The sequence below is a fragment of the Boleophthalmus pectinirostris genome, unplaced genomic scaffold (assembly GCF_026225935.1).
Source record: "Boleophthalmus pectinirostris isolate CB_2022bp ecotype Guang Dong unplaced genomic scaffold, ASM2622593v1 HiC_scaffold_6, whole genome shotgun sequence".
NCBI lineage: Eukaryota > Metazoa > Chordata > Actinopteri > Gobiiformes > Gobiidae > Boleophthalmus > Boleophthalmus pectinirostris.
The window spans coordinates 5,993,741-6,018,061 of NW_026571447.1; the positions used below are offsets into that span (position 1 = coordinate 5,993,741).

The 24,321-nt window shown below is 41.5% G+C and overlaps 1 protein-coding gene across 1 annotated transcript; it reads left to right on the forward strand.

Annotated features, from left to right (window-relative positions):
* Positions 1-573: 573 nt before the first annotated feature.
* On the forward strand, positions 574-16,897 carry LOC129411886 (uncharacterized). Its single transcript, XM_055164166.1, has 9 exons — positions 574-646; positions 1,417-1,478; positions 1,551-1,833; positions 13,446-13,600; positions 13,716-13,998; positions 15,094-15,248; positions 15,371-15,653; positions 16,409-16,560; positions 16,760-16,897. The coding sequence occupies exons 2-9, from the start codon at positions 1,424-1,426 to the stop codon at positions 16,795-16,797; spliced, it is 1,404 nt and encodes a 467-aa protein (XP_055020141.1). The 5' UTR covers positions 574-646; positions 1,417-1,423; the 3' UTR covers positions 16,798-16,897.
* The last annotated feature ends 7,424 nt before the right edge of the window (positions 16,898-24,321 follow it).

Below are 24,321 nucleotides of genomic sequence, written 5' to 3' on the forward strand. Positions count from 1 at the left end.
GTATATGGGACAGCAAAGGAGTCGGTCTCCAACCTTTAGCATATGCCACTCATAGTCCATATGACATCATATCCCAACCCCATTGACACTCCAAAGTTCAGAAACATACACATCATGTCAAGGAACTCAGTGACATGGTGAATGGTGAATTAACATTGAAACATTAAAAACACAGGGAATAAGCTCACAGCACAGATGAACTTAATGCATTTACCAAGTAACTCTCCAGTGTGTGTATGCAGCTGTGACTAAACAAATCAAGTCCATGTGTCCTGTTGAAGCACTGGAAAACTATTTGGCACAGACAGAGCGCTTGCTTCTTATTTTGATATATATATACATACATACATACATACATACATACATACATACATAGAAGCTATAAAAAAAAAAAAAGTATAAGTAATCAAATGTGTCATCAGTGAATTGGCTGAACAGGCATTTGCAGCAATTAATGCAAAATAACTGGAGCAGGGAAGCTCTGCAGATATGATTCATGTAACATTGCGTCACCTCATGAGGGAGTGTTTGTACTGGAAAGAGATGATAAAAACACAGCTTGTGTGTAAAAAGAGGCACTGACTCTTGACCTGAAGCAGCAGCAGCAGTGTCATCTGAAGCATATTGTCTCTCTTCTCAAATTAAGGTAAGTTCTGCTTTTACATTTCAAATATTACAAATATTATTATGCAGGTCTTTATTCTGTGATAGACATTATACAAAAAATTATAGTTTGAAGTATTATATATATTTATATATTATACAGTATTACCTCCAGTATTACGCAATTTAATTAACTAGCATGGTATAATATTGTTTTCACATCAAAAACAGAACTGCACTTGTGTTTTGTTTCATTTAGATTTGTTTCAACTTTTAGTTCAGTGGAGATTGGAGATTGGTGGGGTCCAGTGTAGATGCACACAAGGGCTGTATTTGCTTTTTGTTATTATATTATATTGTGATGTGTGAACTACTGTGTCCAAATAATTCCCCTTGTAAATCAATATAGTTTGTCTAAGTCTAAGTAACAGCAAAAGTGCCTGTATGTTGAAGACACCTACAGGTCAAATTCTCCTGCCAAAGTCCTGACCAAGTCTAGCAACAAAATCATGAAGATGGGTCCCCAAGCACTGTAACCGTGTAACACTGAAGGATGGGTCAAATGCAGACGACAAATTTCCCTACAGGGCCAATAAAGTGTACCTTTACCTTGTTATTAATACTTGTCCAAATGATTATCTAGTTGGTGTCAGGGGCGACAGCAGCTCAGTTGGTAGAACATAAAATCATTGGTATATGGGTTTGAGTGCCTTGAAAGTGGAAAGGTATAAAAATATGACCATTTAAGTTTTCAATTCTTTTGACAGCCTTACTATGAACCATATTGTATTTATAGATATAATTTATTTACAGAAAAATTATGAAGCTTCCAGTTTTGTTTTTGCTCATTGTGGAAACAGCTTCTGCTAGTACAAGTAAGAATGAGAAATTCTGTGTGTTTGCCTAACTGTTCTGCAATCCACACATTTGTTTTTGTTGATTTTCAGTTAATTTGGCTCTTACCGGAGAAGCGACCCAGATTGACACATACAATGAGCTCGGAGCTGCTTCCAATGCTAATGACGGTAACTGTGATTCTATCTACTATCATAAGTCATGCACCCACACATTCACCACCACTGACCCCTGGTGGAGAGTGGACCTGAAAAACCCACACTTTGTTACCTCCATCACCATCACAAACAGAGGAGACTGCTGCCCTGAGAGACTGGACGGTGCTGAGATCCGTGTGGGCAACTCCTTGGACAATAATGGGAACAACAATAAACTGTAAGTTTGAACAGACTTTTTAATTCTCAACACACATGACAACTATAAAATCCAGAGGTGGAAGGAGGAGCCAAAAATTGACATTAAACATCTCTACATTTATTTAATTACAGATGGTTCTGTTGCTCAAAAATATCTAGAAAAACAGGCATTCTGACTGTGAGTGAGGTTGCCTCTCCACAGATCTGATCTATTAGTTGGTCTGCTTTGGTTTCCATGAAGATAAAAAGGTTTAATACCATACTGTGAAACATTTCAAACAAAGCAATAACATCTCCTCAGAGAAAATTATTTGACAGACTCTCTACCAGAGAAGTTACACAATGCACCTTTAACTTAAAAAAAAAAAAGAAAAAAAAAAGATTTCTCATGTAGAAGTACAAAGCGATGGTTCAATAAATTACTCAAGTAAAAGAGTATTTGGGAAAACCATTACTCAGGTAAGAGTGGTTACTTAAAGAGTAACTGTTGAGACATAAGAGCTGATTTCAGCGCTGGACTGACAGAGGAAATTGACCCTGGACGTTTTGGTCTGGACCAGCCCCTTTGCCCAGTGATTATCATTTATTGGATGCCTTGCAGCATAGCTGCAGGACTCCATTGCTTTAGTATGCGATCTACAGCGATAGTATTATAGCTATTGATTGGTATTTGTTACACAAACCTAATGCTTTTGGCGTCTTTCAATAAACCTGTATTATTAATTGTAATTAAATTTTGAGAATCCGTGCTTCTGCTCGTGTCAAGCATCAAAAAGTAGGTTGGATTCTATTTTCTGAAATCTACATACAGAAAATGCTGCTCCGTACGTGTACCTAACGGGGCTAGTGTGCCCGTCTTCATTCACTTTTAATCTCCTCTAAAAAACATGCATCCAAACTGCATTTTGCAAAAGTGCGCAGCCTGTCTCTGTCCTTATAGGCCGGGAGCCAGGTTCACCCCTCAGGATGTTTTTTGCTACCTTTTTTTTAGTATTATTTCCTGTTATCTTATATTTTGGGCCATCACCTACGGTGGCCGACCGGTGCCAAATGAACTGCAACAGCCCAATGCGTCTCATTTAGAGAAAACAACTTCAAGTACAGAAACAATGCAAATTCACAGAGTCAAACACAAGTTTAAATGAGGTACAAACAAAGAACATGGTGCAGATGAAATAAATGCGTTGCAAGAAACAAAGACAAATGTATCATCATCAAATGCGCTGCAAATAGAGAAACAACGCAAAGCACAAAATTATGAAAACCAAGAAAACACCTACAAAAGAAAAAACGCTGCATCAAGAGTCGCCACCACGGAAGTGCTCCAAACCTGCAGGGGGCGCTCTCAGTAGCAGTGTCCACGGACCGCAAAGGCCGTGCCGTAATGAGACAGGTGTAGTTATTTATAATAGATCCATAGCCGTGTTTCACGCCAAATGGAGGGCTGCAGCCTCTGAAGGTTGGGTCGGAGGACCACGAAGGCTGCAGCCCTCAAATTGGCCTCCGCAGACAGTCAGGCCGTTGCCGAAATGGGACAGGTGTAGGTGAGATATGCTGCTAATGCTCATGCTAATGCTAACACGCTCCGCACAGATTACGCACACAGATTAGTAAAAGTTTACACACAGGTGATCAGACTGTCTGACTTTGTGACCAAGTTATTCTAATAATTCGCAATCAAATCTTGTGGCTAAAACCGAAAATTAGCAAAAGTTAAACATAAAAATAGACTAAATTACCTTAAAGTTTAAAAAACAGTGATGAGATGTGCATTATTAAATATTATTATCATTATTAAGTATTTTTATATTGACCAGGGATTACATTTATACCGGGAATGCATTTAAGTCAGTTTATAAAGAAAGAAAGACATCTCTCCTGAGAAAAGATAGTTTTGTTAAACAATTAAAGGAACTTGTGGAAATACTTTATCATAATGTGAATGATCAAACATTAAACCCATTGCACACACACACACTGCATTAGCAGGTTAGTACAAACAGCTGTATGTCAGTGTATTCTCGTTGTGTTACCTTTTTGTCACCAAGTGAACAAATTATCTTTGCCAAATATGATCATGTGGAATACCACTGCTTAACTGCAGTACTATAGTACAGTCTTATAGTACATGTAATTAGGTACTATCAAAAGAGACACCAATTAAACGGCACATTTCAACATGAATCAAATGTCAGTACAGACTGAAAAACATTCAGATAAACTTATGAGCAAATGATATGTTTTCATTTTTGTCTCACACACTTGTTAAGGTCATATAAGATTCTGGTCGTCCTCCTCCTCAGTGACTCTGGACATGAACAGTGGAGACATGAGCGAGTGTACTAGACCAGGACTAGACCAGGATTAGACCAGGACTAATCTTGGACTTGAAAGCGAGAGAGAGAACTGTGAGCTCGTGGAGGTGTCCGCAAAGCACAATCAGGTGACAGCTGCTTTAGTCCCGAGGGGTGCGGAGCTCTGTGCCAGTCCTTATGCCCGTGGTCACCCGACGGTCTACGCAGGCACACCCCCGGGTGCATCTCAGCACTCAGTTCTGATTCAGTTCTGGTTTAGTCCTAGTTCGATCCTGGGATCAGTCCTGGTTTAGTCAGCGTGAGTCGCGCCATCCCAGTGGCTCTTTGGCGCTTCCCAGGGGAGGCGAGACTCACCTATTGAAAACCGCTGCACTAAAGTCTCTCTCAGCCTGGTCCATCGTTCTGGGAAAAGACCGGGAAATGACACTTGTTTCCAGGGAGCGGCGGTCTGAACGGACCTTGAGGCTGTGATTGAAGTTTGGGACAGTTGGCAACCCTTGGACAAATCTGTCCAAATATAAAAGTTTGAGCGGACTTTTCATCGCGTTACCTGCAAATTACTACCCAAACTTTTAGCTCAAAGCTCCGAGGTTCACGCAGTTAAAAACAAACTTATTTGACAGTTTTGTGGGTTATGACTGTAATCCAGTAGATGAATATAATCAAATAAAAGCCACATTACCTTAACAATCATTTGTTCCCACTGTAATTTATTGTCAGTCTGCCGTTTTCTGTCTCTCTCAAAGGCAGAGCCTTTCTCTCCCTCCAGTCAGTTTGTCTCTCCATTGAGCTGTTACACTGAGCGCCCCCTGCAGGCATGGAGCACTTCCATTGTGGCGACTCTTTATGCAGCGGTTTTCTTTTGCAAGTGTTTTCATCATTTTGTGCTTTGTGTCGTTTCTCTATTTGCGGTGCATTTGATGATGATACATTTGTCGTGTTTTTTTTTCATTTGCACCATGTTTTTTGTTTGTACCTCGTTGTGTTTGACTCTGTGAATTTGCATCGTTTCTGTACTTGAAGTTGTTTTCTCTAAATGAGACGCATCGGGCTGTTGCAGTGAGTTTGGCCCCAGTTTGCCACTGTAATCACAAGTTGATTGGGACCAACCCCAACTCGGCCCCGTTTGGTCTCAAAAACACCCTTTTCAGGAAAAGCTATTGGCAAAATTATGTAACTGTAAATATCAATCTACTGTAATTGCATAAATGGTCAAATATCCCTAAAATTTTGCATGCTGTATCCTAACACAAGGGGGAAACTAGCAGAAAAACATTCTGGGGCTTGCCGCCTTTCTGCTGTCAAATATGACCCTCAACATACCCCAAAAGACAAAAAAATGTCTGTCCACCTGACAAATTGTCATCAAAAGTGATAATTTTCAAGCATTTTATTGCATATACCAGTGCCTCAAATGTACATGAAAAACTCCAAGTTTATAAGCTTCAATTTAAGCCCAAGATGACCTTTGTATCTAGAGGGAAACAGCTGCCATGACCAAAGTTCTTCACTGTACCTCAAAAAAGCTGAACTTTCAGGCATTGCCATTTCATGAGATAAAGTCTGATTTTTTTTTTCATTGAAACAATATTTGAAAAGAGTTGACTTATGTACTGCTGTACTATATGAAGCAGAAACCTCCACCTCAGCCATCTCTCTGCAAAACTGCAGTCTGCATGGTTACAAGAGGACAGTAAATGACAAGTTCATACTTTTGTCTTCTAAGGCTGATCCACTGAGTGCATTTACTGCTAACACATGTTTTTCCAAAATGATAATCATGCATTAAGCATGTGGTTGGTTCAATTCTCTGCCCCCTCCTCTTTCATACTCTACATCAGGGGTCCCCAACCTGTAGCTCAGGAGGCACCAGTAGCTCTCCACCCCATTCCAATTAGCTTACCAAGGTATTTCTGAATTATACATATTGTACTGAATAAGTAAAATTTGATTAATTACCATTGTAAATCTACCATATTAATGCCCAGGTTTGTGCACTAATAAATAAATAATGGTTTATATGTCTAACTGTCCTTAATCTAAGGCTGTGGCTCTTATATTTACTACATCTCTTGCAACTGTTAAAATAAGTAGTTCTTTAGCATTTTTGTTTTGTAAAGGTAGCTCACCAGAGGAAAAAGTTTGGAGACCCTTGCACTTCATCCTCCCCCTCGGTCATATAATCCGGCGCCACAGCCTCCAGTTCAATTGCTTTGCAGATGACATGGATTCTTCATGTCAATCATATCCATAACCTCGACCACACACTCCACCCTCACAAACTGCATCTCTGAAATAAAGTCCTGGCTACAGTCAAACTTCCTCCAACTCAACTCCGACAAAACAGAAATAATCATCTTTACCCCAAAACACTCACCAAAACCCACAATAACTTCATCCTCTTCATCAACGGCTCCTCAGTCTTCTCCTCCTCAAACCTCCGTAACCTTGGTATTTTTGACCAGAACCCATCTTTTGAACACCATATCAAACACATCATCAAAACTGCCTTCTGTCACCTCCAGAACATTGCTCGCCTCCACCCATCCCTCTCCCCTCAGTCTGCTGAAACCTTCATCCACGCCTTTATCACCTCCTGCCTCGACTGCTGCAATAGGTGCTCTACGGTTCATCCTCCAAACTCCTCAACAGACTCCAGTGCATCCAGAACTCTGCTGCCTGCCTTCTCACCCGCACCTCCCATGAACACATCACCCCTATTCTCAGAGCATCCAATTCAAACTCCTCACCACTGGGTACAAGTCCCTCCATAACCTAGCCCCCGCCCCTGCCTCTCTGAGCTCCTCCACCACCACACCCCCACCTGTGCCCTCTGATCAGCTGACGCCAACCTCTTGTCTCCCCCCACTAAACATAAGACCTGGGGGGACAGGGCCTTTTCCACTGCTGCCCCCACCCTCTGGAACTCCCTCCCCACATCAGAGACTCATCCACACACACCCCAGGGCAAAAAGCCCTGAAACTCATCTCTTTAACACCACATTTCATTAACTGTCTTATTTCTTTTGTTTGCCTTTGTTTGTGTCGTCATGTAAAGCGTTTTTGAGTATCTTGAAAAAGGCTATACAAGTGTTACATATGATGATGATGATCATGATCATCATCATTATCATGTGTCAAGCAGAGAATGTGTCCATGAGACAGAAATGTGAGTCTGACATTTCAGCTGCAGCGTCTGAAATAGCTACAAAGAAGGCACTGATCAGCACTGATCAGTAAAGCTGATGAAAGCTTGGGTGCATGGCCATATAGAACCTGAAATTATCAAAAAGGGTCAGGTTGTTAAAATTGCTCATCTCACAGCTTTGTATAATGAAACCTTAACAGAATTCAGAGAAGCAGCTGTTGCTGAGGTCACTAGCCATAACCTGAGACAAAAAAATTGTCAGACTGGGTGCCTGCGTTCCCATGTACTGTTTGCAAAGGCATTCATGAAACTTGCCTCCTTGGCAAAAAGATCAACTCCTCTGATTTTGCATAGCAGGTCTTCATCACTGAGTTCCAGAGCTTTTTTCTCTATATTTTTGTAAGCACTTTATTGGAATCTGTACCTCTTGCCGGACACTTGCTTCACTGTGCTACTACTGCAGAATATGCAATAACTCCTGAACAAAACTAAACAATCCACATGCTCACATTTCTGTCTTGTGGAAATTATCTGTAAAATAATACAAAAACATACAAGAAGACTGTCTAGGTTGGTTTATTACGTTTGCACCGGTAACAAACGGTCTCACTACTGACAGACAGAGTTTCTGTCAGCAGTGAGCCCAGAGCAGTGGGGTAACAACACTTAAATACTTTCTGAGGTCCAAGCCCTTCCCAAGAATAGTTTGCATTTTAATCAGTCTGACTGGCCATTTGTCTTTCTTAGCATTGAAATGTAACATCTTTACATTAGCATCTGAGTACAAGTGAAGATGGTCAAACTCTTAACATGTGACATAACCATCAGACATGTAAATGGCAAACCCTAAGGTACCTAGAGCCTTCCTGTGAAAGGAAAGATAAGACAAAGAATAGTGTGGCTTTTAACACTTCTTACGTGGACAAAAGAAAGAACAACAACCAATACTAAAATTTCCACCACAGTCTCACGGAGACATTTTGTTGACACTTGCTTAAAGCACGGTTAGGATTTTGGAAACATGTGTTGGCAGCTTTTATGGTAGCCACAGTGCAATGACAATTCATCAAAATGTTGGTGTGTGAAGTTTCTTTTTCATATTATGGACAGCAGTAAATGCTAAAAGGTATTGAATCAGCCTTAGAAGACAAAAGTATGAACTTGTCATTTACTGTCCTCTTGTAACTATGCAGACTGCAGTTTTGCGGAGATGGCTAAGGTGGAGGTTTCTACTTTGATGTCTAGTCTTTATAATTTTGTTGTTTCTTTGGCATGTTGTCTGCTTTTGATAGAATACTGTTGCATTACACCCATCTGAAAATCAGTGTATTCATTACAACAGTGAAATAATGTGCAGTATTCAATGTGTAAATATACATGAACTAAGACCCAATGTTTCCATTTCATTGAAGTTTAGCCTCAAACAGACTGATGATCTTACTGATGATATTACGCACAGACTTGCACTTACACACACACAAACACAAACACACACAAGCTAACTCCATTGGGTTGGTTATTATTAACAATTTGACAAGTGAACTAGCTAATGTTATCTAGAAGACGCCTAGAAAAGGACCAATCTGCCAATAGACTCAATCTCTTTGTAACCAGAAAAATGTATCAACTTCTCTCAAAATTGTCTTTGGAAAATAACTTCTGATGGGATGTTGCATGAAGGGTTAGGATGTTGGTTGGTTGTGTGTTGGCTGTGTGTGATTGTATGTGTAACCTGGTTAGTTTTATCATGCACCCTGACCCCTGTCCACCCGGAGTTTTAATATGAATCACTTTTAATGTAATTCACTTCATATAGTACAGCAGTACATAAGACAACTCTTTTAAAATGATGTTTATGTGAAAAAAATCCTGCTAAATCCCATAAGTAACTTTGGTCATAGCAGCTGTTTCCCTCTAGATACAAAGGTCATCTTGGGCTTAAATTGAAACTTATAAACTTGGAGGTTTTCATGTACATTTGAGGCATTGATATATGCAATAAAATGCTTGAAAATGATCACTTTTGATGACAATTTTCAGGCTAACAGACATTTCAGGCTAACAGACATTTTTTTGTCTTTTGGGGTATGTTGAGGCACATATTTGATAGTACAAAGGCAGCAAGCCCCAGAATGTTTTTCTGCTAGTTTCCCCCATGTGTTAGGATACAGCATGCACAATTTTAGGGTTATTTGACCATTTATGCAGTTACAGTACCTTAATATTTACAGTTATAAAATTTCGCCTATAGCTTTTCCAAAAAATTGTGTTTTTTTGGGCCCTGAGACCAAACGGGGTCGAGTTGAAGTTGATTCCTATCAACTTGTGATGGGCCAAGATATAAGTGAACTGAAAATAATAGTGAAAAAAAGGTAGCAAAAAACATCCTGATGAGTGGACCTGGCTCCTGGCCTATAAGAGCAGGTCACTGGAATGGTATATAATAATAATAATAATTAAAGCCGCGCGCGGCGATGGTGGCCCTCGCCCCGGGTGCGCACCGCCCCCCCTGGCGAATGCTGGGGACTTGCGACCGCCCCGACACACCGCTCTCTCTTCCCGACAGCTCCCGAGGCCAACAGCTCGTCCACCAGAAAAATGACATAGTGTACCTTTAAAATTGGATAAAGTGAATGATTCTAGAGACAAACTGTAGACACTAAGCCACAGGTCACGTGACTTTAATGGTCAAGAGCACTGTCACACTAAGACTAAGTGCATGAAAACACATCCTCCACCAGAAAAGTTACATAGTGTGCCTTTAAATTTCTCAGAAGTGAAATTATTCTAGAGGCCAAAGTGTCAAACTAGGGCATAGGTCTTACCGACTTTTATGATGAGGAGTACGTCAGTGAATGTTTTGGCAAAGTTTTACAAATGAATGTAAAACTAATTTTATGTCACACAATAATAAATTGTGTGCATTCATATAGGTGGCGCTGTATCCCTGATAACAGTATTTGACATATCAATGGAATAAGGGTCATGCAGTGTATAACTGATAGAAATGTCATCACAATCGGACAAAACATGTGCATATAATAATTTTTACAATATTTTTGGGGGGATTCTCTGTGCCCCTGCTGGCCAACCGTAAAAAATACACCATGACTGTAATAGACATTTTTGCTTATAATCATGCAAAGAATTTATTTCCCGACTTTGGTCCAAGTCCGATAATGTTGACATTTCATGTCTAAGGTAGGGGGCGCTATACTGTTAACTTTTCATATGTTTTATAGTTTATTATATTCAGACCAATATCCCGCATTAGTGATTCAAATTTCAGCACAATCGAACTAAGCATGTCCCTGTAATAATTTTAAAAAATATTTTTTGGGGGATTCTTTGCGCCCCTACTGGCAAACCGTGAAAAATGCATCATGTCCGTAATATACTTTTTTCCTTGTCATCATGCATAGAATTTAATTTCCGAATTTGGTCCAAATCCGATAATGTTGACGTTTCATGTCTATGCTAGGGGGCGCTATAGAGTTCACAGTTCATATGTTTTATAGTGTATTATAATCAGGCTGGGATCAGGCATTAGTGATTCAAATTTCAGCACGATCGGACTAAGCCTGTGGGTGTAATTATTTTTTAACTATTTTTTGGGGGAGTCTTTGCGCCCCTGCTGGCCAATAGTGGAAAATGCATCATGTCCGTAATAGACTTTTTTTGCTTGTAATCATACATAGAATTTATGTCCCGAATTTGGTACTAATCTGATAATGTTGACGTTTCACGTCTATGCTAGGGGGCGCTATAGAGTTCACTTTTATTAAATTTCATATTTCATCACATTCAGGCCTGGATCACGCAATTGTGATTTGAATTTGAGCTCTCTAGGACAATGCCTGTGGCCGTGACAGGTCACCGAAAAAACAGGAAATGAAGGCGTTATTCGCCGGCGTGCTACGGGCGAACCGTAAGGAGTATCCCATAAAAATTTGGCAACTTCTGTGAGTTTATGTCTGTAGATGTGACATGTCAAATTTGAGCTCATTTGGACCAAACCCCGGGGACTTGAATCTTTTTGTAGACCCCCAAGTCAAAACGGCGCTGAATGTTTGATCCAATATGGCCGACTTCCTGTTCGTCATAGGGTCATGCTCCAATTCATCTTTTGACTTGTCTCATTGTTTTCTATCACTGTGCCGAATTTCGTTTCCCTGCGACCAACTTTGCCTGTCCCCACTCCCATAGGGGTCCAATTCTAGGTGGCGCTGTTGAGTCGGGTCACTTTGGGCATTGTCGCGATACCCATTTTATCGAATTTTTCGCCGGGCCGATCGATCTGGACCCCGGTTTGGGGACTTTTCGTTCATGTTCAGGGGGTCAAAAATGCGATCGTTTGGTCGGAAAAGGGAATTAAAAAAAAAAAAAAAAAAAAAAAAAAAGAAACCGACGAAGAACAATACCCTCGCCCCTAACTTTGTTAGTGGCGAGGGCCAATAATAATAATAATAATACATCAAACTTGTATAGCACTTTTTTGGACACTCAAAGACACTTTACAAACAAAAAGTGACATTGTAGAAAACGGGGGAATCATGGGGGAATGCCAGTTTGAACAGGTGAGTTTTTAGATGTGATTTGAAGTGAAGGATTGTGGGAGTGAGTTTCAGAGGGAGGGGGCAGCAGCGAAGGCTTGGTCCCCCAAGGTCCGGTGCTTTGTCCTGATGAGGGGAGTGAGGAGGTTGGTGTCGGCTAATCTGAGGCGGTGGGTGGGACAGTGCAGACGGAGGAGGTTGGTGAGAAATGGAGAGGCCAGGTTATGAGGTTATGGAGGGACTGTAAGGTGATGAACAGGACCTTGTATTGGATGTGGTATTGTACAGGGAGCCAGTGGATTTGCTTAAGGACAGGAGTGATGTGGTTTCTGGAGCGGGTGTGGGTGAGGAGGCGGACAGCAGAGTTTTGGATGTACTGCAGTTTTTGGAGGTGGGTGGAGGGGAGACCGTACAGTAGGCTGTTGCAGTAGTTGAGTCTGGAGGAGATAAAGGCATGAATGGGTATTTCTACGGTGGGCTGAGAGAGGGAGGGGCGGAGAAGGGCGATGTTGCGAAGGTGGAAAAAACATGTTTTAGTGATGTGGCTAATGTGGACTCTGAATGAAAGGTCTATGAGGATGCCAAGATTGCGTACTGAGGGAGAGTGGGTAACGGTGTGGCCATCGATGATGAGGGAGATGTTCTGAGCAGTGGGGAGGAGAGCTTTGGGTCCGGTGATGAGTAGTTTTATTTATTTATCTGTTTTATTGATGTTAAGTTTGAGGAAGTTGTGGTCCATCCAGGTGTTAATGTCAGATAGGCATTTTGTAATGGTGGAGAGAATGACTGGGGAGATGAATCTGGTGGAGATGTAAACTTGAGTGTCATTGGCGTAACAGTGAAAATTTAGTCCATGGTAGCGAATGGTGTGGCTGAGAGGAAGCATGTAGATGATGAAGAGGAGGGGGCTGAGCACCGAACCTTGAGGAACACTAGTGGTGACGGGGGAGGAGTGGGCTTTGGAGTTATTTATGGAGATGTAGTGGTGATGGTCAGAAAGGCAGGAGGAGAACCAGGAGAGTGCAGTGCCAGAGATGCCAATGGACTGTAGACGGTGGAGGAGGATGGTGTGGTCGAATGCTGCGCTGAGGTCGAGGAGAATGGAGAGGGAACCAGAGTCTGTGGCGAGGAAGAGGTCGTTGGTGTCTTTTAGGAGGGCTGTTTCAGTGCTGTGATGGGGGCAGAAACCAGATTAAAATATTTCAAAAAGCTGGAAGTTAAGGAGGTATTGTTGAAGTTGGAAAATGATGGCACATTCTATTTTAGAGAGGAGAGGAAGCTTGAAGATGGCTCGAAGTTGTCCAGGTTGTCAGGGTCCAGGCCGTTTTTTGTTTTTTTTTCAGAAAGGGTGTGATTCTGGCTAGTTAAAGTGCAGTTACATCAGGTCTCACAGTGACTGGCTCAAAAGTTCCTCGGTCCATCGGGAAAATTCCCAGTGCTCCAGATGGCCAGTCCAACCCTGATTTATAATTGGAAGGACAAAAGATTCAATAATGTACAAATATGCACACTGTTAAAATAAAGCTTTTGTCAATTGCTCACATTGAGAACATTTTTACTGAAATAAGACTACTGGTCCTTTAATAAAATTACTGTGGTATGTATATATTTTCAGAGTGGCTACGATTTCCCACATCGGACAAGGCAGTTCTGAAAAATTTATTGTATGTCCACCTACTGAAGGACGTTATGTCAATGTATTTCTACCAGGAACTGACAAGTATTTGACCCTCTGTGAAGTGGAGGTCTACGGGGAGGCAGATGCTAAAGGTACAAAGTCTTTACCACTTTTCTGCTTTTTGCTTTTACTCACATTTATATTTATGTTTCCCTTTTTTGAAGATCTTATTCTGCAATCCCCACATTTGTTTTTGTTGATTTTCAGTTAATTTGGCTCTTACCGGAGAAGCGACCCAGATTGACACATACAATGAGCTCGCGGCTGCTTCCAATGCCATTGATGGTAACCGCAATTCTATCTACTATGATAACTCATGCACCCACACAGCCACCACCACTAACCCCTGGTGGAGAGTGGACCTGAAAGACCCATACTTTGTTACCTCCATCACCATCACAAACAGAGGAGACTGCTGTGCTCAGAGACTGGACGGTGCTGAGATCCGTGTGGGCAACTCCTTGGACAATAATGGGAACAGCAATAAACTGTAAGTTTGAACAGACTTTTTAATTGTCAGTACTCATGACAACTACAATCCAGAGGTGGAAAGAGTCACCAAAAATTGACATTAAACATACATTTATTTAATTACAGATGGTTCTATTGCTCAAAAACAGGCATTCTGACTGTGAGTGGGATTGCCTCTCCACAGATCTGATCTGTAACTTGGTCTGGTTTGGTTTCCATGAAGATAAAAAGGTTTAATACCAAACTGTGAAACATTTCAAACAAAGCAATAACATCTGCACAGACAAATTTATTTGACAGACCCTCTACCAGAGAAGTGACATAATACACCTGTAACTTTAAAAATATATATATTTCTCAGGTAGAAGTACAAAATAATGGTTCAATAAATTACGTGAGTAAAAGAGTATTTGGGAAAACTACTACTCAGGAAAGAGTGTTTACTTAAAGAGTAACTGTTGAGACATAAGAGCTGATTTCAGCACTGGACTGACAGAGGAAATTGGCCCTGGACGTTTTGGTCTGGACCAGCCCCTTTGCACAACTGATTTTTAATTAATTAATTTTTTGCTAATTGATTATCATCATTAGCTTAAACTTGCTCATTTAAAATGTGTGTAAGATTTGGGGGTATTATTGCTATTGATTGGTATTTGTTGCACAAACCCTAATGCTTTTGGCTGCTTTCAATAAACTCATATTATTAACTGTAATTAAATGATGGGGATATGTGCTTCTGCTTGTGTCAAGCGTCAAAAAATAGATTGGATACTATTTTCTGAAATCTATCACTTTTAATCCATTCTAAAAAACATGAATCCTAAATGCATTTTGCAGAAGTGTGTCACTGGTCTAAGAGCAGGTCACTGGAACAGTACATCAGGTCTCACAGTGACTGGCCCAAAAGTTCCTCAGCTCATCGGGAAAACTCCTGGTGCTCCAGATGGCCAGTCCAGCCCTGATTTATAATTGGAAGAACAAAATATTCAATAATGTACAAATATGTACACTGTTAACATCAAGCTTTTGTCACATGCTCACAGTGAGAAAACGTTTACTCAAGTAACAGTACTGGTACTTCAATAAAAATACTGTGGTATGTATATATTTTCAGAGTCGCTACGATTTCCCACATCGGACAAGGCAGTTCTGAAAAATTTATTGTATGTCCACCTACTGAAGGACGTTATGTCAATGTATTTCTACCAGGAACTGACAAGTATTTGACCCTCTGTGAAGTGGAGGTCTACGGGGAGGCAGATGCCAATGGTACAAAGTCTTTGCCACTTTTTTGCTTTTTGCTTTTACTCACATTTATATTTATGTTTCTCTTTTTTGAAAAATCTTATTCTGCAATCCCCACACTTGTTTTTTTTTTTTTTGATTTTCAGTTAATTTGGCTCTTACCGGTGCAGCGACCCAGATTGACACATACAATGAGCTCGGAGCTGCTTCCAATGCCATTGATGGTAACCGCAATTCTGTCTACTATGATAAGTCATGCACCCACACAGCCACCACCACTGACCCCTGGTGGAGAGTGGACCTGAAAGACCCACACTTTGTTACCTCCATCACCATCACGAACAGAAAAGACTGCTGCCCTGAGAGACTGGACGGTGCTGAGATCCGTGTGGGCAACTCCTTGGACAATAATGGAAACAACAATAAACTGTAAGTTTCTTGGGTTTTGTATATTCTAACTGTAGACAGTAAACTAGCTAGATGGACATAGATAGTCCAGTAGTCACTGCGTTCCAATCAGGAAGTGACCATGGGTGCAAAGTAGTTCTATCTAGTCTGGCTCAGAATGAGGTTTCTCACTGTGACCTTGAAATGTTTGTTTTAAGTGGCTGTGTATGATCCTGGTGTTTTATTCTACTATTGTGTATTGTGAACATTAATAACAGATCAATCAAGCACCTTCTTTTCCAGAGGTCAGCTCCTGCTCGTATTAGCAGCAGGTTTGATTGACAGCTAATGTGCCTTGTTGCTCACAAATTAGCAGCTATAATGGCTAGCCTTGATTGACTTCATTTGGCTGGAGCTAAACACTATGGAGAACGTCGTACTCTCTCAGTCCATTTTATACAGTCTATGATTGTACCACATGACCCCAGACCTTTTCAAAGCCTGATCTTCTCAGATCTGCAAAGCTAAACAGGCCTGGGCCTGGTTAGTGCTGATGTTAAAACACTTCATCCACACTAGTATCAATGTGCTGTGAGTGTTGCTGATGGTGGGAGGGGGCCGATTGCACAGATTGGCAGCCTCGCTTCTGTCACTCTGCCCCAGGGCAGCTGTGTATGTTACCTCCACCAGTGTGGAGTGAATGACTAATGCTCTGCAACATGTCTTTGAGTGTCCAAATGTAATTATGATTAAATATAAATAAATAACACACATAATGATGCACCTGTCTGTTTCAGAGTGGCTACAGTTTCACACATCCCAGCAGGCCGCTCTAAAACCTTCATACTGGATGGAGCTGTGGAGGGGCAGTATGTGAACGTGCTCATCCCAGGGACAGACAAGTATTTGACCCTCTGTGAAGTGGAGGTCTATGGATACCAGAAAAAAGGTTGGATTCTGTTTTATTTCTTTCTATTACATTATGCTTCATTCATGCTGATTTCATTAATGCTCTGTACAAAGTCTTCTCCATCTGAGGAGTCACCAAACACAATTAGAATTTTTTCAGGATTGTTGCGTCACATGTAGAACCTCTGACTTGTTCAAAAGTATTTCTATGGTAAATATCTATGCATGTCTTGTTTCAGATGCACCACCTGAAGAAGCAGGTGAACGACCTGTTTGAGAGGAGCATATGTGAGCTGATCATTCCCAACAAACTGAATCAGAGACACCTTCTTAAAGGGATAGTTCAGGATTTTTGACATAAATCTGTATGTCATCCCCGTGAGCAGTGTTGTGCATCAACACTGACTTACCCCCCGAAAGCGTCCGGTGAGCCGAGATCGTGACCGGTTTTGGTGCTGAGGAAAGTAGTTTGGCAAATTGTGTGGGGACTGTATACTAAAGCGTTTTTCTTCTCAAAGCAATATGTGTTCAAAAGAGTGACACATTTGCATCACAAAACCACTGTCGCCAAAAAAGTCAGCCCTCATAATCGCTTGGCGCTATTTTCTCTCCGTACGTACCACTGCGCGCGGCCGCCAGGTGACAGCTGTGCACGGATCCATCACTTTCTTCAGTTGTTCGGCAGTGTTTACATGCGCAGACCGCCGCCACGCGAGAGAGCTAACGAGAGAGCTAGAGCCATAAGTATATGAGCTTGTATAAGATACATATGAATATATCTAAAAAATGGTGCGAACTCTTGATTATCCAGGCTGTAACAACAAAAATCTGGCTGAATCTCCACACACATTTCACCGTTTTCCTGTCACGGACTTTGCGCTGAAGAAACTTTGGCTTCTTGCCTTTGGCTTCAATGTGGAAACTAAACCAGGTAAGAACGAAGAAGTGCCGCTACGTTTACAAGAGAACAGACTCAAGAATCAGCTGTAACTCTGTGTGCAGTAAATCACTCAGTGTCATATCACCAGTGAAGCTTCTACAAAACGTAACTTTATAAATAGACTGTTATAACTATTGTAAATGTCACGTACACTGTTGGCAGCAGCTACGTGGACGTGTGAATGATTCTATGTTTCTGTTAATTGTCCATACTTCAGTCACAGTGTCGGCTGTATGTTCGCTGTATACGAGTTTATAAATGACGTGATGGTGATTGTAGTTCACTCGGTCTCTCACGGCTCCAGCGTCAACTTGTACCACTTCTCTGTCTTTTCTCTCTCTCTCTGCTCGTTCTAACTCCATCTGGTGAAATTCGGCATCAGTATATTCGGGTTCACAAAGATCTCCCCTTGGGTTTGTGGTAAAGGCAAAGTCTTTATTGTCGGTGTCATAATCAGACATGTTGTCGCTAACATTCCGAGCAGTAAACAAAGTGAACCAGGCTCATATACTTATGGCTCTAGCTCTCTCGTTAGCTCTCTCGCGTGGCGGCGGTCTGCGCATGTAAACACTGCCGAACAACTGAAGAAAGTGATGGATCCGTAGTGCAGTGGTACGTACGGAGAGAAAATAGCGCCAAGCGATTATGAGATCTGACTTTTTTGGCGACGATGGTTTTGTGATGCAAATGTATCACTCTTTTGAACAAATATTGCTTTGAGAAGAAAAACGCTTTAGTATACAGTCCCCACACAACTTGCCGAACTACTTTCCTCAGCACCAAAACCGGTCACGATCTCAGCTCACCGGGCGCTTTCGGGGGGTAAGTCGGTGTGGATGCACAACACTGATGATGGGGATGCCATACAGATTCATGTCAAAAATCCTGAACTATCCCTTTAATTCAGATTGATATTCTAATCATTTATAATACACTTAATGGAGAAGTCTACAGTCAATCCTCTGTCAGTACAAACATGCAGTTTGGAGCAGAGCTCAGACTTTTGAGGAAGAAATTGGACAGTGTTTTGTGTTTGTGGTAATGCCACTGATTAAAAGTTTGCATCATTTATAAGGCAAATTTGTGATTTGTGATATATATGTGTGTGTGTGTGTGTGTGTATACAGTCTATGGGATAAAGACATGAATCAAATAAAGGGATAGACACAGAATATGAAATATATAGCCTAAGACAAAACAAATTTATTCATTTTTATCTAGGGCAAGTTAAGCAGTGCGGTGTGAATCCTCTATTGTCCAGTCGCTACTGGACGTCAGCGATTGCAGGGTCGGTCCCCCTCAGTTCACCCAATGAGTTAAACCCTCGTTTCTTACATTTTTATGAAACTTGGTTTATAGATAAAACACAGTCAGAAAAGCCAAAATTTCAAATATTAGTTTGATCGGACCAACTGTTTTGGAGATATCACAATTACATTTTCATTTATCCATTCAGTGTATACGGTTATACATTTATACACACAGAGTCCAAGTTGATAAACTCTAAGAAAAAAATTGTCGATCACACAGTACCAAATGTCACTTAAAATTTCACAACTGTCTTTGTTTCATGAAATCAGGATATTTACTCCTTATCTGCAGACCAGTTCAAACAGTGGTTAGAACTTCTGGACATGTCATGATGCGAAATGCTGTAGTTTCTTGTTGAAGTTGATTTCAACAAAGGAGTGTTTATCACACAGTGTATGTCTGAATCAGGTATCCAACAAGAATCATCTTTAGACGGCCAGTAGAAGGTTTTGGCTGGGCCATGACAGTGCATGAACTTTATCTTATAGTCACTGAATTCTTCTGAGACCTCCTCCACTAGACCAATCCATGGGAACTTATCACAGCTGCAGCATACGAACTTCTGAGGTGTAAGGGTGCTTTCACACCGACTGTAGTTGGTGCGCACCAAATGGTCCATTCGAACCAAAAGCTCTTATTTCGGTTCGTTTTTGTTGGTGTGGACGCATCAATCGGACTGAGACCTCAAAAAAGAGGTAGTCTCGGTTCGCTTGAATCCGCACCGAATACCAAACTCTGGTGTGGTTCCTCTGGTGTGAACACGAACTTGGCTCCAAACCATAGACAGTAGGGTCAAACGAACTATTTGAAATGCATCATAGGAGGTGATGCATTTCATAGGAGGTGACATCTCCTCTGCCTGAAATGCCGCGCTATAGGACTCCAGGGCAATAACAGATTGTTTTCCAGATGCAGCCGCGACTCATTTTCAAATTATTTTGACAACAATGGTCAATACAGAGAATGAAATACACAATGAACTGATCAAGTACCCATATGCGAATGTGTGGCTCCAAAGTGAGTCAAAATTGGAGGTGCATACCCCTGTTCAGGACCCTGCACGCAGAGAGGTCCCAGTGTTCCCCGTGTTCACGTAGCAACCAGCATTTGTTATTTTAGGCTATTAATTAACCAAATCATTTTATGGCAAAAGGCAATAGCCTATTCAATTGATTCAACTTTAAAAATGCCGCTTTTAGCCTAATATGAGAAATACTACAGTCGGACTAGATCCAAACCAGAGTTCGGGCTCAGAAGAGCTGGAGTGGGGAGTGATGTTAGGTGCCTCAGCCTGAGAAGAACTTTCCCCAGGAAGAACCAAGAGCACGGAGGACGGACGCTCAAAACAATATACAAACAACCAAACTGGATCACGCTTCTGTCCAGATGTTTTGCACCACCTCGGAACCAGCCGCGATTCTTGAGCATGGAGAACTGGAACAGCCCACCTGGACCTGTAGTCTACAGCGCATTCTCGCTTTCTTCGCACGGAACCAGCACACAGACGACAGCACGGAACAGCTCGGACCCAGGCCTTACTCGTCCCCATCTGGAACCAGCACATGCAGGATGGAGCCTCCGGACCATCTGACCAATGCACTCGGAGGACAACACAAAACCACGGACCAGACCTCAGCCCCGTCCTGAGGGGCTGCGCGAGGTGAGTGCTCCTCTTTGCTTTGTTGGCTGCTGCTGTTGGCCGAGCTCAGTGGTTCTGCTCCGGGCTGATGTGCAGTGAGTTCAACGAAGTTCTACATGTTCCTGTATTATGAGTTCATGATGATAACTTGAGATTAGGATGGCCCGCGGTATTAACAGGGAACATCAGTACTGGTAATTGGAGATATCGCTGAGGCATGTCAATCAGACCAATACACGCATCAAGAATCTCGGACTTCCGGTCATTGCGCAATGCATACTGGGAAGGATTTTCCAAAAAAGTGAACATCAAACCACCACGTTTGATTTTACAGTGGGATGTGTCTATTGACAAAGCCAATCTTTTCAAGTTTTTTTTTAACCATATCACTTTTGTTTCTGGTTCTGATATCGTCATATTTTAGTTTTGGGATTCGGACAACATAATTGTCTGGTTGTTGGATCCTAACAGTGGAAAATGGCTCGAGAAATTTGTTTGCAAACTCCATAGATGCAAAAGTGAATCAAGTGTGTGTGACTGCAAACCTCTGTTCAAACTGTTTCCCTTCCCTACGGAATTGAAAAATAGTGAAAGGCGAAGGCGATGGGCAGTACTGATCCACGGGAAGGACGAAAAAGTTAACTTTTGACTGCCTAAATCATCCCAAGTTTGCAGCGAACATTTTGTATGTGGAGCGCCATCAAAGCAAAACCCCGATCCCTCACTCAGCCTTGGTTATGAATTTAAAAAGTCAACGCCAAAGTGAAAGGCACCAGCTGTTCGCCAAGAAACACCTTCCACTGCAAAGAGACCAAGACTTAATTTTGCTGTAAAACTACAAGAACAAGAAAGTGTGAGCTCAGTCTATTTGTCGTCTGTATCGTCTGGGATCCCACTTTGATGGCGCTCCACATACATAATGTTCGCTGCAAACTCGGGATGATTTAGGCCAGGGGTGGGCAAACTACGGCCCGGGGGCCGTATGCAGCCCTTTAAACCTTTTAATCCGGCCCGCCGAACTGGAATAAATTACAATAATAAACCTTGTTGATGTTTTATTTGTCATGCATTCTAGCGTTTCCCAGTAGATGGCGCACTATATATACATTGAGTTGCGGCGTATTATGTTGGCCGCAATGCTTTATGGGAAAGTGTTCTTACAGGAGTTATTCGGACCATGAGTGAAGAAGTTGGTGCTTAAGATATAAGACTGCACTGCTTCCATTTTGAGTTTGTAAAAGTCAATCAAGGAAGCCCATGGACTCTGAGTTGTAATTATTAATGCGTACATCATTTTGGAGTCAGGTTTTACCACACTCACAGGTGTGTATCTGTGGTTGTTTGGCGTGAGCTTTGTTTTTGAGCTGTTACTAGTCATATTCGAAAATGGTGAACTCATGATATACATTCACTCGTGGTGTGCAGTGGAACAGGTCTCAACAGTTTTATGTGTTCTGAATCTTTTACAGCAGTGATGGAACGTGTAGCGCACGTCTGAAGTCCTAGATAAATGTGAATAAGAATGTAATGAATCTGACACGTTATGTCCTGTCTTCTGTCCGGCCCTTATGTGGCCCGCGAGCCAGAAAGGTTGCCCACCCCTGATTTAGGCAGTCAAAGGTTTCCTTTTTCGTCCTTCCCGTGGATCAATACTGCCCATCGCCTTCACCTATCACTATTTTTCAACTATTTGGGAAGGGAAACAGTTTGAACAGGGGTTTGCAGTCACACACATCTCATTCACGTTTGCATCTATGGAGTTCGCAAACACATTTCTCAAGCCGTTTTCAGCTGTTAGGATCCAACAACCACACAATTAACAATGTCTGAATCCCAAAACTAAAATATGACAATATCAGAACCAGAAACAAAAGCAATATGGTAAAAAAGACTTGAAAAGATTGACTTTGTCAATAGACGCATCCCACTGTAAAATCAAACATGGTGGTTTGATGCTCACTTTTTTGAAAATTCCTTCCCAGTATGCACTGCGCAATGACCAGAAGTCCGAGATTCTTGATGCGTGTATTTTGGTTTGTTTGCTTGTGTGAAAGCTACATAATAACAATTTTATTGCCTGGTGCGGTCCAAATAATCTAAATAACTAACTAACAACAAGAGGGATATCGGCAGAGCTTCATATTCATTGTTACGACCCCCAGGTTAGTTCAGTATTTTGTGGTTGGGTTTGTGCTGCTGCTGTCTCTCTCTTCCCCTCCTTTCCAGATTCCAGAGAGTGGTAGGGCCAACCCAACGAGCTGCACCTGATTGTGGGTGTGGCCCACCACCTTTTAAAGCTGGCTGCTGGAGACTGCTCACTCTTCTCTCCTCTCCACTGTGTGGCCACAACTTTAGTTGCACCTTGGTTTTAAATAAATATCTATTTTTGTATTCTTTTTAAACATGTGTGGACTCTCCATTGTTCAAACCTTCAGCCAGTTCGTAAAAAATGGGGGCTCGTCCGGGAGCAAGACCAACTTTTTTGCTTGTTTTGTTTCACCAAATGGGTGCTTGTGCTTGATCTTTGTATGCTTTGTCTGGTAGGTGATATCTGTTTAGCATACTTGGTAAGTAGTGGAGCTAGCTAATGCTAACTACTTATTGTTTGAGAGTTCCACATGTGTAGTTGAAGCTTTAAGTTTTAGTGCTCATTTTGTTTCCATTTACATTTTGTACTCAGTTAGGTCCAGTTTTGTTTATATGGTCTTTAGTTTGTCATGACCATTTGTTTAGCCATTTGTGTTGGAGTCTACCCCCAGTAGGCTTTTCCCACAGGTTCTGCATAGGGGGCCTGTGTGGTATGGGTTTATGTGGCGGTCAGTGTGGCTGGAGCTATATGCTCGGGTTCACATCTGTGGGGTCCTGAGGATGGCTGCATAGCAGGAGCCTTTCAGTCCTACTGGTGCAGTGGTTCTCCACTGGTGATTAAAATCCTCCCACCAGGACAGCACGAAGACGAGGGTCCAGGTAGACAGTGGGGTATATCGGAGCTAGTGGGGGATCTGACTCATTTGGTTTGGCTATTGTGTTAACTGGTACCTTTTGGTTTAACTGAGTTTCGCTGTTTGCAAGTAGTTCACTCTTACTTTTGTTTAGTTGTAGCTTTTGGTTTGGTAAGTTTTGTTATAGCTTACCTTTTTGTTGCTATAACTATTGGTTATGTAAGTTTTGTACTCTTACTTGGTTATGGTTTTGCACAGTTCATTTACATTCGGTTGCCTGTTAATTGTTTTAATAATTAAAAGTTCTCAAATACAAAAATAATTTGGATTCTTTATGATGTCCCCTTTCCAGAGACGCCTTGGTTTTTGATATTGGACCAGTAGTTGCTGAGTAAATGCAATTCGAAATTCAGCGACTACACAAAAAAGTAAAAAAAATAAATAAATTGCAATATACTCAAATCATGCTAAAATTAGAGATTGTCTTTCTTGACTATGACTTACCCATACACCAATTTTCTTTGCCACTGGACAATGTGAGTGTTCAAATTGCAATTTTTTTGGGTGAATTGTGGTGGAATGACCCAGCATTCAGCTCCACTCAAATGAAGCTCGTGATGATAGCAGTTACAGGGGAAAATACAAGAATACAATTTTTTTTTTTTAGGACACAATTGTCAAATACAAACACCGGGATCATGCATAACGGGTTAATACAAACATTTAAAGACCAAAATGATGACACTGCAGCAGCTACAGACAGAAGTGCCACTGTATTCTAATGTAAGTTAATGGGAGCGGGGGTCACAGGAGCAGGAAGAGCCTGCATGTTAACTGCCTGTTTGGAACACAACAGATAATGTGTTTGTTATGTCCAATTATATATACAGTCTTTGTCTAGATTGAAAAAAACAGAGGAAAGCGATATCACAGGAGACAGAAAAACATGGTGGATTTCTGCAGTATCAA